The sequence below is a fragment of the Canis aureus genome, chromosome 10 (genome assembly GCF_053574225.1).
Source record: "Canis aureus isolate CA01 chromosome 10, VMU_Caureus_v.1.0, whole genome shotgun sequence".
Taxonomy (NCBI): Eukaryota; Metazoa; Chordata; class Mammalia; order Carnivora; family Canidae; genus Canis; species Canis aureus.
The window spans coordinates 59,274,955-59,291,457 of NC_135620.1; the positions used below are offsets into that span (position 1 = coordinate 59,274,955).

Here is a 16,503-nt window from a genome sequence, read left to right on the forward strand (position 1 = left end):
GTTCCTGAACCTGTGTCTCCCTCATCCCCTGAAAATGCTGGGTAAAGTGTGTCAGGTTCTTTACTTGCCATCTCTGCTTTTTTTTCTATACCATGCTGGTGATACTATAGCATTACTCCCTTTGTAACGTGCTCTGCACCATATGTTGGCCTTTTTAGGATTGATAGGGTAAATACTTGATATTAATTACATTTTAGGCTGACTTCTTGCTGATAATTTTGAGGCAGCCTCTTTAATTTTGTTAATAATGAGTGTCTCACCTACACTGGTCAGAGTCATTCTGGCTAGGTTTCCTAGAGAAAGCTAATTTTATCAGTAACATGAAAACCTCAATTCTGAAGTTCTTTCCTTTTAAGCCTTTAGGCTTTTTCTTACCTTTTGGCTTTTGGCATTTATCCACAGATTTCATTAAGATTTTTGGAGCAAGACCCAAAGCTCTTTTCCTCCCTTTCTAATAAAAGTAGCTTATTCATTATTCCTCTCAAGCTTTAACAAAATTAAATTTTTTTTACCTCTTAAGTGAGTTAATTAAAATTATTTTTATATAGCCATTTACTTTACAGTATTTATTGTCCTTTACTCTGTGCAAGGCACCTGCATGTTTCCTAAATGGGCTACAAAAGTTGTATGAGGTATAGATGAATTTATGTCCAAGAAATTTTTATTTGGAGAAAGACATGGAATAGGTAGATAAAAGTAATTTAGTTTAGTTCTAGATCAAAAAAATGAGAAAAACGCTACATGAGAATTGCTATCACAGTTTGATTTTTTTTTTTTTTTAAGATTTTATCTGTTTATTCATGAGAGACACAGAGAGAGGCAAAGACACAGGCAGAGGGAGAAGCAGGCTCCCCGCAAGGAGCCCGATGTGGGACTTGATCCTGGATCCCGGGATCATGCCTTGTCCCGATACAGTTTGATTTTTTAAAAAACACAAAGTATCTTTTTTTTTTTTTTTTAAAGATTTTATTTATTTATTCATGAGCGACAGAGAGAGAGAGAGAGAGAGACAGAGACACAGGCAGAGGGAGAAGCAGGCTCCCACAAGGAGCCCATGTGGGACCAGATCCTGGATCCTGGGATCATGCTCTGTCCTGATACAGTTTGATTTTTTTTTTTAAAACAAAGTATCTTTTTTTAAAAAAGATTTTATTTATTTATTCATGAGTGACAGAGAGAGAGAGAGGGAGAGAGAGGAGAGAGAGGAGAGAGAGAGGCAGAGACACAGGCAGAGGGAGAAGCAGGCTCCATGCAGGGAACCTGACGTGGGACTCGATCTCGGGTCTCCAGGATCACACCCTGGGCTGCAGGCGGCGCTAAACCACTGCACCATTGGGGCTGCCCCTACAGTTTGATTTTTTAAAAAAGATTTATTTTTTTAAAAAAAGGTGAGCAGTGGGGATAGAGGTAGGGAGGTAGAAGGAGAGAGAGAGAATCTTGAGCAGACTCCCTAATGAGTGCGGTGCCCAATGCTGGGCTTGATCTCACAACCCTGAGGTCATGACCTGAGCCAAAACCAAGAATGAGATGCTCAACTGACTGGACCACCCAGGCACCTCATCACAGTTTGACTTTTGATAGGAAATTTTCCTGTTGGGTAAGATAAAATTTTTAATGAAAATGTTTTCCCCCAGTGAAAATATTTCTTTTTTTCTTTCTTTTTTTTTTTTTTTTAGTGAAAATATTTCTATTCACTGTTTGTTTTTCTTCTCAGATAATGGCTCTGGATCTGGAGAAGGAGGTGAGTTTCAAGTATCCCTTTAAAGGACATTTGTATTCTGTCATTTTCTGTTTTTAGTAGCTTTATTGAGTAAAATTCACGTACCCTACAGTTCACTCATTTAAAATGTACAATTTAGTGGCTTTTAATATAGTCACAGAGTTATGCATTCACCACCACAGTCAACTTTAGAACATTTTTGTTATTCCAGAAAGAAACTCTTAGCCATCACTTCCAACACCTCTGTTCACTAACCCTAGGGCACTTTGTTTTATGCAGTTATTTTTCACTAAAATTTTGTTGACACACAAAGTGGAAATGTTGTACCTCCCATTAAACTGAGATTGCACAAAAGTGCCTTCTCCTTGGGGATCATCCCCACAAGTGATTTTGGATTGGACCGAAGTATTGGTAAATCTCTAACTCCTTGCTTACAGATTTTTGCTCATAAGGAATTTTCAAAAGGTGCAGGGTTATAAAACTCTGAAATGATTTGTACACGGCAAAGAGAAGGCTAGCAGAAAAACTAGTGGAATCTATGTAATTTTATTTTACAAATATAATTAAAAAAAAACAAATATATAAATTACTTCTGTTTAAAAAAGTAATGACTGGTAATAGCATTTAACAAGAGTTTATTCTAAATGGTCAGAATTAAGAATGATGATTTCAAGTCTAATGAAGCTGTAATACTGTCAACTGTATGCAAAATAATGCTGGAATTACTGTGGGTATACACTCAAAGAAAACTTACTCTTGTTAAATTCACATTTAAACAAATGAAAATTTATAGTCACGATCCTTCCAATACTACCTGAAACCTTACTTCAGATTTCCACATTTCGTAGAATCCTAAAATGTCAGAGTTAGAAGACACTTCAAAGGTCACTTTAGAGAAATGGAAGAACCATCCTGAGAAGTTCAGTGATGACAGTTTCAGGGGAAAAAAAAAATTAAAGCTTTCCAACAATCAAATATGATTTAAATGGACATGTTCAAGCAGAAGCTTCAGGATCACATGTGAAGGATCAGACCATCAATTCTAGATCTTAGAGCTGGAAAAGATTTTAAGAGAGATCATGTAGGCTAGTCCCTGTGGTCAGCCACTCAGTAAGGAGATTGTCATTGTTTTTATACTAGGGAAGTGGAAGTTGACCTTAAGATTTGTTTATTTAGTGTAAATACTAGATGTCTTTCTCTGAGGATGTACATGGACAATTTTTTTTAGGGAGTATGAGTTTAGAAAGGCAAAGGGGTTTGTGCAGATAAGTACATAAACTTAAGTGAGCTTGTGGTGACTGTACAATTTCCTGATGTTTCTGAAGCCTCAGAAATACATAGGATTGTGATTCCTGGTATCTGGGAATGTTCATGAGAACTTGGGAACGATTTCTACCTAAAGTGTAGGCAGACACTAAAAATGGAAAGTTCGGAAATATTACCAAACAGGCATATTAGGTTTATGGAGTCTTCCTTTTAATATCTCCTTTACTGAGTGACACCCCCTGAATAATAAAAGGTATTCTTTTCCAAACCAGAATGAGAGATCCCTTGAGTAAGCTGAATCCCTAAATTGGCCTCAGAACACATCTCTCTGCCCAGTTTGAGAGTGTCAGGCTAGGATTCATTCTAGTTGAGCACCACAAATGTGTAAGCCCTTAAATGTCAGATATGAGTTGGGGACTTAGTGGTATGCAGTTTTGTTTTTGTTTTGTTTTGTTTTGTTTTTGTGCGGATGATAGGAGACCACACACTTCTGCATTCTTATTTCTGGCTGTGCTAAGTGACAAAGTAGAAAAAGAGGCAAGTCTTTTGTAGGGAGACCCCTTTCCTTTTACAGATTTGGAGATAATTTTTTTTTTTTAATTCTGGAATTTGTTATGTAGTAAGAAAGGCAGGTATAAAACTGATGTGTGAGGAAGAAGTGGTTATACTCTATTGCATTTAATCATTTATTTGCTGACCAGCATCACACAGGCAAATATTTCAATATGGTTATCACTGGACCAAATTTATTATCCATGTTTTATTTTCTCTCTTATTTAATGTTTATGTGGTAATTCTTACAAAGGCAATTAATTATCAAAACCTATATTGCACCTCTATACATAGGTTAAGGGATTATTTTGCTAGCACTAATACTTGTTTTCCTCATAGAATATGTTGTACTCTGTATTGCAACATTTTTGGGGCACAAGCATTGATAGATTTTGGAAGTGATTGTTTTCAAGAACTCAGGTACATTTTCCCTAGAAGTAAGATAATGGCTGCTGAAAACGTGAAGCTTATCTGGAAAGGAACCCAACTTTTGGTTGAAAATTTAATTTTTCTTTTTAAACAGAAGAGGAAGGGTCAGGGGCAGAAGTTCACAGAAAACACTCCAAGTGTGGACCTTGCAAATATAAAGCTGAGTGTGATGAAGATGCAGAAAATGTTGGGTGAGTTGATTGAGGGAAAGGGATGCACTTACTTGGAGGTTAATCATCAGCCCTATTATATTGTAGGACGTTATCTTTGAACCTGGTTGTATATATTTTGTGTGTGTCTTCTATATTTTTTTATTGTTGGTCTATTAATTTTTCTCTTATGTTGATATAATATTGCTATTTAAGTTAAAATGTTTGTGGTTTTAGAATGAGAATCCATGTTTTTTTTTTTTTTTTTTTTAGGTTTACCTGTGCCTTTATTTTTATTGGCAGTTTTATATATTTTATACTAAGTGGTAATTTTATTTTTCAAAAATACTTTATTCTGAATTATCCTACCATTATACTTTCTACTAGTATCATTAAGTTTCTCTTTTCTTGCATTTTTATGCAGAAACTTTTCATATATTTCAATGTATTAAGAAAAATCCAACACTACTTCAAAATTTAAGACACAATAATTATTATGTAAGAGTACAATATTTTTAGAAATCCCAGTTGCACACACATTATGTTTTATTTTCTCACTCATGTTCAGCCTTCAGTAAGGTGGGTTTTGTAGCTGACAGCATTGTCTGTTCAATTTTCAGATGGTATGTGGTGAAATAGCAGCAATATTGACATCATCAACACAGTCATGTTTGTTTCTTCCTTTCCCCAGGTTCCTGTTTATTTATTCCCAGTCTTAACCTCTCATTTCTGTATGGTGGTTGCTTTTTGTACAGTTGATTCTAAAAGCTTTAATGCTGACTTCAGGACCTTATAGCACAAATGGATCTTCACTCCCCCAATTTCCCCTTAGTGTGTATTTTTAAAGCACTCATTTCATAGAGATTTGTACTTTCTTCCTTACTCATATTTTTACTGTGTGTTTTCTGGTTCTATGTTTTATTCAGCCCTTAAATACATAGGTCTTTCACTGAACAGTAGTAATATGGTTCAAATAGCTTAATGCCCAAAGTGAGTTTTTACAAATCAGGATCACACCATGTTCAGGATTATGGTTGAAAATCAGCTATTTGGATGGTACATGGTGAAATTAATGTCTGATAATTTACTTTGTATATATTTTAAAGTTGGTGAGAATTGGCACAAGATAAGTTTAGTAAAAAGTGAATTTAGCAAAACTTTAGTTTGTTCTGTGTCTACATTTTGGTCACTTGGATTGACATGTGTCCATCCATTTCAGTTAGAGTGATTTGATTTGGAAGTACATGTTTTCCAAAGTAGAATGGGTCTACAGAACAGGAAAGAAATGAGCTCTATGGACTGGCAGAGAGAACAGTTAATAGGTGTTATGTTCTCTTCTTGTTTTTGCTAGTCATATGGCATGATGAAATACTGGTGTGTGTGTGTGTGTGTGTGTGTGTGTGTATTTTTGTAGAGATTTAGTACTTTTTAGGGTTTTCCCTCAGGACTGTTCTATAAAGATGTTCAGAGTCAAAGTAGTTGTCAGTGATTGATTAACTTGATCTGTTGATCTGTTTTTATTCCTTTGATGGTATTTCTATCTAGTCCTGCTTTAGACATTTCTCTGCTCTCATTTTTCATCCCTTGATTGAAAGAGATAAAGATCTTTTACTTAGAAGAGCAGATTTAGGGGCAGCCCCACATATGATATCTGTATGGTAAAATATACATCTTTCTATGAACACCACCTCATGATGCAATATGTACTCTATGCCCAGTCACTGTAACTTCTTTGTTAGGTACTCAGTTCATCTTGTGTGTCTGTTTGAGAGCTTGCAACCATCATTTTTGCAGATACAGGCTTTAAGCATGAGGAAGTGGACACAGACCAGGGAAGAGCTTACCAGTAGAAAGGAGCAGGCAGGCTGAGGTGCCAGCCGGGGAGCATATAGACGGGACAAGCAGCCAAGTCCAGGCGAGGAAATTGGTGCAATGATGGGAAAACACTACGAAAGCAGTTAGTAACTAACTGAAAGTAAGTGATGAAGCTAAAATGGCTGATCCTACTATGAAAGGAGACAGAAGGGAATTTTAGGAATATTAATCTTTTATGTTTCTTTTTTTTTTTATTTTTTTTAAAAAAATTTATTTATGACAGTCACACACACAGAGAGAGAGAGAGAGAGAGAGGCAGAGACACAGGCAGAGGGAGAAGCAGGCTCCATGCACCGGGAGCCCGACGTGGGATTCGATCCCGGGTCTCCAGATCACGCCCTGGGCCAAAGGCAGGCGCCAAACCGCTGCGCCACCCACGGATCCCAATATTAATCTTTTAGTGTATAAAACACTTATTACTCATCAGGCATCCCTGCAGGGAGCCTGCTTCTCCCTCTGCCTGTGTCTCTGCCTCTGTGTCTCTCATGAATGAATAAAACACTTATTACTGATGATAGTTGAGTTTAACAATTAGACATACCTCAGTGGTTACTGTAATTTTTAAAAAAACTTTTAAATGGGCCATGGTACCAAGGAAGCTATATGGATGCTATTTAACTCCTTCAGGTCTATGTGCTTTTCATAATTACTTTCAGGTGAATAGTGGCATGCTTGCTGATGGGTAATTGTGACCCAGCCAGCTAGACCTTTTCAGATGGAAAATTGAAAGATGCTCATATGGGCAATAGTTAATGATGCCTTGGTTTTTATATATAAAAATCTATCATTTATTAGGAAGATGTTATATATTTTTTAATTAAAAGATAAAACTATAGTTATTAAACACAGAAGGTTAACGAAACAAGTACTCATGTCAAGGCTTAATTATTATAAACTCTGCCAGAATCAGGGAATGTTAAGGTTGAGTAGGATCTTAAAATGTATCTTCTAGTCTAGTCCTCTCACTTTACAGATGAGAAAATTAAGGATTACAGTCAGAGGGTTTTTATGGGGCAGATTTTCCTAAATTCTAGTAGAGTTTTTTTTTCCTATATTGGCCTTTTTTATTCCTAGAAAGAGGCTGTTATCCTTTTCCTGCTTGAAGGGCTGCGGCTTGATGACTTTTTTTTGTATATTTTTTATTGGAGTTTGATTTGCTAACATATAGTATAACGGCCAGTGCTCATCCCGTCAAGTGCCCCCCTCAGTGCCCATCACCCAGTCACCCCATCCTCCTGCCCACCTCCCCTTCCACTACTCCTTGTTCGTTTCCCAGAGTTAGGAGTCTCTCATGTTTTGTCACCCTCTCTGATATTTCCCACTCATTTTCTCTCCTTTCCCCTATAATCCCTTTCATGACTTTTTATATTCCCCAAATGAATGATGAATGCTTGATGACTTTTTAAAAAACACTGCCCTCTTCAGCCTGGTCCAGCTGAGATTTCTTTACTTTCCTTATTTTCTTCTGGTCACTCTGATTACTAGCTGCTTTTAAATTCCTTGTTTACACCTTAGCTGCCATCAAGAATGGCGTATGCCTATCTGTCTGTTTCACAGCAGTGACTTTCAGACTTTTTTTAACTACAATACCATGTAAGAAATAAATTTACTGTGTGACCTACTTGTGAATGTACACATGTGATAATAATACATATTAAATAAAACAAAATTCTGTGATGTAATACTTACCTTTGCTAAATGCAAGACACTCTAATATTTTCTATCCTACTTCCTTAAAAATTGCTGGAGTTGACTTCTTTCTCCACTAGTGATTATGACCTACAGTTCGGAAAATATTCTTCTATAATGTAACAGTAATGAATATTGTATTTCATGTTATATTTTTAGGTATGGGTATTCATTAAAAAAATACTTTGCTTTTTCTCATTTTGAAATGTCTTTTCTGTTAGAAGAAATGCTTATAACCTATCTGGTTTCCAAAGGGCAGCTAAAATCTTTCTTTTGCTTTAAAGCTCTCTTTTCCTTGTTACTAGTTAAAAGAAAAACCCTGGCATTTTGCTGGGGGGGATCAGTGGTATCATGTAACTTGATTTTTTTGCTATTAAGAGAAGTGCTGTTTTTTTATTTAGCCCTTTAAATGGAAATGTATTTAAATGTATTGTCCTAGTGTTACATATGGTATACTGTGTTACGTTTTGCAGATATTGTTACATAAATTGTTTTTTCAGCTCTTTATGGCAGTTCTGTCTGGTGGCAAGATTATCTTGATTTTGCAGGTGAGGCTGAGCTCAGAAGAGACTGAATGGCTGGCAGTTACCCAGAACATGGGTCCAGTAACAAGGGATTTATTTATCCATTGCATTGTGCACACACATGTGTAAATACCCTAATGTTCTTCAGTGGTGGTGGTTTCGTTCCTAAGCTCAAGGTTCCATTCTGCGCTGTGTTTTGAGTTCTTTAAAAATAATTTTTCTTTTCCCATCTCAGGCTCTTAGCTGATGCTTCTGGGTGCTGTCAGCATGCCTTGATAATGAGCCTGAGTGTAGATGACCCCAGCTTTTAAATTTGCTTCTCTCCTTTCCCAGAATCTGAGATAATACACCTGTAGGAACTGTATCTAATGTAGGAATAAATTCTAAATGTAAAATCAGAGTAAATAGGTTCTTCTGAGTGAAGTATATGAACTTTATTTATTGCATGTATTATATTTCTTATCTGCTCAAGTGGCTGATTTGTTTTTAATTAATTAATTAATTTTTATTTTATTTTTATTTATTTATGATAGTCACACACACACACACAGAGAAAGAGAGGCAGAGACACAGGCGAGGGAGAAGCAGGCTCCATGCACCGGGAGCCCGACGTGGGATTCGATCCCGGGTCTCCAGGATCGCGCCCTGGGCCAAAGGCAGGCGCTAAACCGCTGTGCCACCCAGGAATCCCCTGATTTATTTTTAATTTAAATCATTTTTAGCTTCTGGAAGGCTTTTCCCCCTTCCTTCTTTATATATATATTTTTTCTTATTGGAGTTCGATTTGTCAACATATAGTATAACACCCAGTGCTCATCCTGTCAGGTGCCCCTATCAGTGCCCATCCCCCATCCCCCCCACCCACCTCCCCTTCCACTACCCGTTGTTCGTTTCCCAGAGTTAGGAGTCTCTCATGTTTTGTCACCCTCTCTAATTTTTCCCACTCATTTTCTCTCCTTTCCCCTAATCCCTTTCACTATTTTTAATATTTCCCGTATGAGTAAAACATATAATGATTGTCCTTCTCCAATTGACTTACTTTGCTCAGTGTAATACCCTCCATTTCCAACCACGTGGAAGCCAATGGTGGGTATTTGTCGTTTCTAATGGCTGAGTAGTATTCCATTGTATACATAGAGCACAGCTTCTTTTTTTTTGTTTGTTTGTTTAAAAACTTTATTTATTCATAGAGACACACAGAGAGAGAGAGAGAGGGAGGCAGAGACACAGGCAGAGGGAGAAACAGGCACCATGCAGAGAGCCTGACGTGGGACTTGATCCAGGTAGACCACAGCTTCTTTATCTGTTCCTCTTTCGATGGACACCAAGGCTGCTTCCACAGTTTGGCTATTATGGACATTGCTGCTAGAAACATTGGGGTCCAGGTGTCTCAGTTTTTCACTGCATCTGTAACTTTGGGATAAATTCCCAGCAGTGCAATTGCTGGGTCTTAGGGTAGCTCTATTTTTAACATTTTGAGGAACCTCCACACAGTTTTCTAGAGTGGCTGTACCAGTTCACCGTCCCACCAACAGTGCAAGAGGGTTCCCCTTTCTCCACATCTTCTCCAACATTTGTTATTTCCTGTCTTGTTAATTTTCACCGTTCTCACTTGTGTGAGGTGGTATCTCATTGTGGTTTTGATTTGTATTTCTCTGATGGCAAGTGATATGGAGCATTCTCTCATGTGCTTTCCCATGTGTATGTCTTCTTCGGTGAAATTTCTGTTCATGTCTTTTGCCCATTTCATGTTTGGATTGTTTGTTTCTTGGGTGTTGAGTTTAATAAGTTCTTTATAGATCTTGGATACTAGCCCTTTATCTGATACGTCATTTGTCTTTTACTTTTGTTGACTGTTTCTTTTGCATGCAGAAGCTTTTTATCTTAAATCCCAGTAGTTCATTTTTGCTTTTGTTTTCCTTGCCTTCATGGATGTATCTTGCAAGAAGTTGCTGTGGCCAAGTTCAAAAAGGGTGTTGTCTGTGTTCTGCTCTAGGATTTTGATGGATTTTTATCTCACATTTAGATCTTCCATCCATTTTGAGTTTATCTTTGTGTATGGTGTAAGAGAATGGTCTAGTTTCATTCTTCTGCACGTGGCTATCCAATTTTCCCAGCACTGTTTATTGAAGAGACTGTCCTTTTTCCAGTGGATATTGTTTCCTCCTTTGTAGAATATCAGTTGACCATAGAGTTGAGGGCCCATTTCTGGCTGGGTTCTCTATTCTGTTCCATTGATCTATGTGTCTGTTTTTGTGCCAGTACCACACTGGCTTGATGATCACAGCTTTGTAGTACAACTTGAAATCTGGCATTGTGATGCCCTCGGTTCTGGTTTTCATTTTTAATATTCCCTTGGCTATTCAGGGTCTTTTCTGATTCCACACAAATCTTAAGATTATTTGTTCAAAGTCTCTGAAGAAAGTCCCTGGTATTTTGATAGGGATTGCATTGAACGTGTAAATTGCCCTGGGTAGCATAGACATTTTCACAATATTAATTCTTCCAATCCATGAGGATGGAATATTTTTCCATCTCTTTGTGTCTTCCTCAATTTCTTTCAGAAGTGTTCTATAGTTTTTAGGGTATAGATCCTTTACCTCTTTGGTTAGGTTTATTCCTAGGTATCTTATGCTTTTGGGTGCAATTATAAATGGGATTGACTCCTTAATTTCTCTTTCTTCAGTCTCATTGTTAGTGTATAGAAATGCCACTGCTTTCTGGGCGTTGATTTCGTATCCTGCCACATTGCCGAATTGGTGTATGAGTTCTAGTAATCTTGTCCCCCTTTCCTTCGTGAAGCACATTGTGCTTCTCCAGTGACACTGGTGTTTGCATGGGTTTAGTGATGGCTGTCTTCATTGATGTTTACCTTTTGAATTTATACCTAGGGCTAGGTACTGAAGTTCCAAGAAATTTGACTCCCACCTGGGTGAGGTTTCAGTATTCCATTGTGAATTATAGTGGATAGACACTCTACTTAGTCTTTCTTTGGGGGGTTGGTTAACAGAAGTTTATTTCTCATTCCCATAAAGTCCATCACCATACTGTGGGACTCTGCAGAACAGCTGCTCTCCACGTGGGGGCTCAGCATTCCAAACTACTTTAAGTTTCTGGCCCCTGTTTCTGTATGGGTTTCGGTGACTGAGGAAGGAAGAGCACTAGCATCTTGCACCAACAAAAAGGCTTCAGCCCAGATCTATTCAGTCTTAAAACTTAGAAACAGCATCTGCTTTACAGCACGTTATATTTCTTAAACCATGTGTTTGCAGCAAATCTCTCTTTTTCTAAGCAGTATTTGTAATCTGACCACAGCTGAAGTTACTGCTGCAAGATGGCCATCAACTGTTTGCACAGTGGGGCCAAATAATCCTAGAACTCCTTCACATCAGTACCCTTTATATTCCTGACCTAAATCTCTGCCCACAAATGGTTTGAGGATTCAGTAGAATCATCATACACAATGTCAATGGAAATTTTGTTAGCAAAATCCTCGAATTATTTCTTTTGAACTTTGTGGGTGATGCTTTTTATGGAAAATAGCCCCTGCTCTTCTGCCTCTTTGATGTCAGTCTTTTGGAGATGCTGTTTCCTTGAGTGATAGGAGATTTCAGAATTTCTCAGAGAACCATTGTAGGTATGCAGTGTGACAGACAACATTGATAAACAGTTAATCTACCTGCTTGGACATCTTTGTCATTTGTGGGATCATTTTCTGTTTGACACAGATGGCTGGTCAGTGTCACAATCTGATGAGTCTGTCTCTTAGAATGAGCAGAGAGTAATGCTATACGTTGTGTGTTCTCCATTATGTTCTCCTTCCTGATGCCACATAGACTTTTTAAAAAAAGAACCAAAGGAAGTTCCTTTCCTGTTGTTATCTATTCTTTATTTCCTCCTAATCAGAGATGGGAATAAGTTTTGTCATTTAACATTGCCTTACTCTGGATATATAATACAGACTTTTGGGCAGCCCTGGTGGCTCAGTGGTTTAGTGCCGCCTTCAGCCCAAGGTGTGATCCTGGAGACCTGGGATCGAGTCCCACATGGGGCTCCCTGCATGGAGCCTGCTTCTTCCTCTGCCTGTGTCTCTGCCTCTCTCTCTCTCTGTATCTCTCATGAATAAATAAATAAATAAAATAAAAAAATACAGACTTTTAAAACTATTTAGATTTAAATTCCTGTAATGGCCCCTTAGATATAATGGAAAAATAATTGTATGTTGTTCTTTTTCTTCTGATCACAGGAAACAACACTATTAAACATTATTTTATACAAAGCATAAGCCGGAGTTAGCAATGACAGGCTCCTTTGTCCAGAAATATTTTCCTGTAGTGCTATATAGCTGCTAGTTAAAGGTTTCTTTTGAGAGGTCTGTTTTTAAAATGCATAACACCATATCCCCATAACCTTTTGCAGTTTTCTGAATGCTCTGCTACTCTTTGATAGTTTGCTTCTTATTCCTTCTGCCTGGAGTCCCATTCCTATTTATCTACTAGTTTAATTCTTACTCTTTCTTCTCGACCTGAATGAAGTATGACAAAAGTCCCAAGTCAGTGCCTCTTCCCTAAAGCCTCCCTTGCTCTCTTCCACAGTCCCTATGAGTTTGGTGACCCTATTCTGTGTTGCTTCTTGTTCTTGAGAAATACCTTCTGTGTTGCACTTATGCTATTGGGATCACTAGCAGATTGTTGGTCCCTAAGGTCAGGGACTTTGTCCCACTGATTTCTAGACTGGGTGAACTTGCCATAAGGTTAGGTTGTAGTATCCCTCTATAGGTCTTTGTTGAACTCATGGCTGTTCACAGTAGGGCTGTATTAATCAAGTAGAGCTGCACACAGGGTCATTGTATGGGTTTAATATACGTGAAAAAGACGGATATAATACTGAACTTGTTGCAGGCTGCGTAGGTGTTTTTTAATCTAAATAACGTCACATGAATTAGTTTAAACCAGTGTTTTCTTAACTGCTAAATAAATTTACCATATCAAGAAGGAATTACACTTTCTTTATGGAGTAAAGAGAAGGGAAGGGAAAGGATAGATTTTTTTTTCAATAATAATACTACTATCTTCAGATGTACATAGTATTTTATTTCAAAGGGCTTCCCTTTTTTTTTTTTTTTTTACAAAAACTTATTTGGTTCTTTAACCAGTATTATGAGGTATTATCCTTATTTTAAAGACTCAGAGTTGTGATTTGCAAAAATCATAGAAGTCATTGAATTTATTTATGTATGTATGTTTGCATTCATGCCTTTGAAATTTGCAGTGTTAGAAACTCAAAAGCTTTAAAAGGTTCTACAGTAAAAAGTCTGTTTCCTAATTCTGTTCTCCAGCCATTCAGTTGTCTTTACTAGAGGCAGTCACTGTGATGTTTATTTAATCTCTCAGCAATTATTTTATGTATGTACAATCAAATGTGTACATACATTCTCTTTCTTTTTTAAAACTAATGGCAGGATACTATATTGTTTCACATTTTATTTTAGAACATGTATTGTAAAATGTATGTTTGCATTCATATGTATGTAATATAAAGAATACTACATCTGTGTATCTAACACCTAGGGTACAAAATAGAAAATTGCCCTATTACCAGAATGGAGCATTAGCTCAGCCACGGAAGGAAAGGGCAATAGTGCTGTGCTATGATTATATGAAGGCTTACAGAAGAAGATACATTGAATGTTTTTTTTTTTAATTTTTATTTATTTATGATAGTCACACAGAGAGAGAGAGAGAGAGTCAGAGACATAGGCAGAGGGAGAAGCAGGCTCCATGCACCGGGAGCCCGACGTGGGATTCGATCCCGGGTCTCCAGGATCGCGCCCTGGGCCAAAGGCAGGCGCTAAACCGCTGCGCCACCCAGGGTTCCCTCACATTAAATGGTTTTTGAGTCAGAGTCCAGCTTTCAGGTTCCCAGAGAGTTTACAAGATTCCCTTCTGGGGACATCAGTGGACAAGAGCATGAGTGAGTCATGAGGAACCTAGAGCTCATCACAGTTGAGACATCTGCCAGGATTCTAGTGTTGCCAGGTATGGATGACTAGCAGGAAAGTGATCAGAGAAGGGCCTATTCTGTGTTTCTCCTTACCTCGCCATAGCTGACCTCTAGCTCTCAGGAGTCAATTAAATGAGTGTGCTAATTTGGGTCAGGCAGTAGGACATACAGGGGAGAGTGGGGGAACTTCCCCACTATACTAAGACAAGCCAAGTATCAAAATCTGGATCAGGCTTACCTGGGCATTCTGTCCCCTGGCTAAAAAGAGCATAGTGGCACTAGGCTTCTTAGTAATCAGTAATTACAGCCATCAACAGGACTGTCTACAGAGTGAAACTATTTCAGTGTGGACTGTTTGCAGTGTACATCTTGTATATAGCTGTCACCCTGAGATCTTTCTTTAGTGTTGTATCTTTTTCAACAACAACCAGTTCTCCAGTTCTCCTATACCAACCACTTCCACTCTGATACTGTCTACTTGGAGTTAGCACAGATGCCATAGAATGAAGGCACAGACCCACAAGACACTACTTGTAAGTGAGGCTCCCTGCATTTCCTCTCAGCACATTACTAATTTGGAGATTCCCACAACCTCGCCTCAGGTTTGATAATTTGCAAATAATGATCCACAGAATTTAGGAAACTGCTATGCTTACTCTTAATTATAAAGAATGCAAATGAAGAGGTGCAGAGGTGCAGGGTCTGGAGGGGTCTTGAGGAGTTTCTGTTCTGTCTCCATGGTGTCAGGTGTACCACCTTCCCAGCATTGGATATGTTCACCATACTGGAATGCTCCTGTTTGAAGTTTTTTTTATTGTAGTTTCATTTTTGGTTAAATTATTGGCCATTGGTGATTGAACGCCATCTCTAATCCCTTTTTCTCCCTTTCCCCAGAAGTCAGGTGGGTTGGTGGGGTGGGGAAGTAGATGTTCTGACTTTAACATGGTTGATTTTTCTGGTGTCAAACTTGTGCCTCCTTGCCTTCCCTCAATGAATCATTTCCTTAGCATACAAAATATTCTCCAGTCAGACAGTTTCAAGGGTTTTAGGTGCTCTGTGCCAGAACAGGGGACAAAGACCAAATGTATTTTTTGTTATAGCACAAACATCCTAGATACTCATTTACCTCTCTTCTATATAGGATAGTCTGTTTCTTGTATTTTTGCCTTTAATTTCTTGGTTTTATTCTCCCATTTTAGTCTATTTTTCAGTAGCTTCTTGAAAAAGAGTACAAGATGTTAAAAAAAGCCAAGAACTTTTGAGATGTAATGTTTGAAAGTGTTTTTGTTTTTTTAATATTTTATTTTTAAGTAATATCTACACCCAGCGTGGGGCTCAAGCTCACGACCCCGAGATCAAGAGTCACACACACTCCACTAGCTGAGCCAGCCAGGTGCCCTGAAAGTGGTTTTATCCTACACCTAATACTTGATTTATCACTTGTCAAGCACATGATTCTAAATGGGAAGTAATTTTCTCTCAGAATTGTGAAAGCATTTGCTCTCTTGTCTTCTAGCTTCCAGTATTGCTTGTAGAAGTCTGAAGCCATTCTGATTCCTCATCTTTTGTGTTATAGAATCTTTTGATCCCAGTAGTGGAATTTCACAATGTTACACCCTTTCTTAGAAAGTTACTTATTTCTGATTTGAGAAATTTTCTGCAATTATTTCTTTTTATAATTTTTTTAAAGATTTTATTTCTTTTTTTAATTTTTATTTATTTTTATTATTTTTATTTTTATTTATTTTTATTTTTATTTTTTTTACCCTGGGCCAAAGGCAGGCGCCAAACCGCTGCGCCACCCAGGGATTATTTTTTTAAAGATTTTATTTCTTTTAGTAATCTCTACAGCCAGTGTGGGGTTTAAACACACAACCCTGAGATCAATCATCACATGCCCTACTGACTGAGCCAGCCAGGTGCCCCTTCTTCAATTAGTTCTTTTTTTTTTTTTTTTTTTCAATTAGTTCTTTAATGATGATGTCCTTTCCTGTCTTTTCTGTTGGTGTTTCTGTTATTTGGTTGTTGGACATCCTAGACTAGTCCTTTAATTTTCCTAGATTTTCTCTCATTTTCATTTTATATATATACATATATATATATATATTTTTTTTTTATTGAAGTTTGATTTGCCAACATATAGTATAACACCAGTGCTCATCCCGTCAAGTGCCCCCCTCAGTGCCTGTCACTCAGTCACCTTATACCCCCACTCACCTCCCCTTCTACTACCCCTTGTTCGTTTCCCAGAGTTAGGAGTCTCTCATGTTTTGTCACCCTCTCTAATCTTTGCCAC

General features: G+C 37.7%; 1 protein-coding gene across 2 annotated transcripts in view; it reads left to right on the forward strand.

Annotated features, from left to right (window-relative positions):
- The window catches only part of TMEFF1 (transmembrane protein with EGF like and two follistatin like domains 1), an 80,800-nt gene that overhangs the window by 31,593 nt on the left and 32,704 nt on the right, over positions 1 to 16,503 (forward strand). For both annotated transcript variants that reach the window (XM_077912702.1, XM_077912701.1), the window contains exons 4-5: positions 1,715 to 1,741; positions 4,062 to 4,158. In XM_077912702.1, coding sequence (XP_077768828.1) covers positions 1,715 to 1,741; positions 4,062 to 4,158 — 124 coding nt within the window. The remainder of the gene's footprint in view (positions 1 to 1,714; positions 1,742 to 4,061; positions 4,159 to 16,503) is intronic.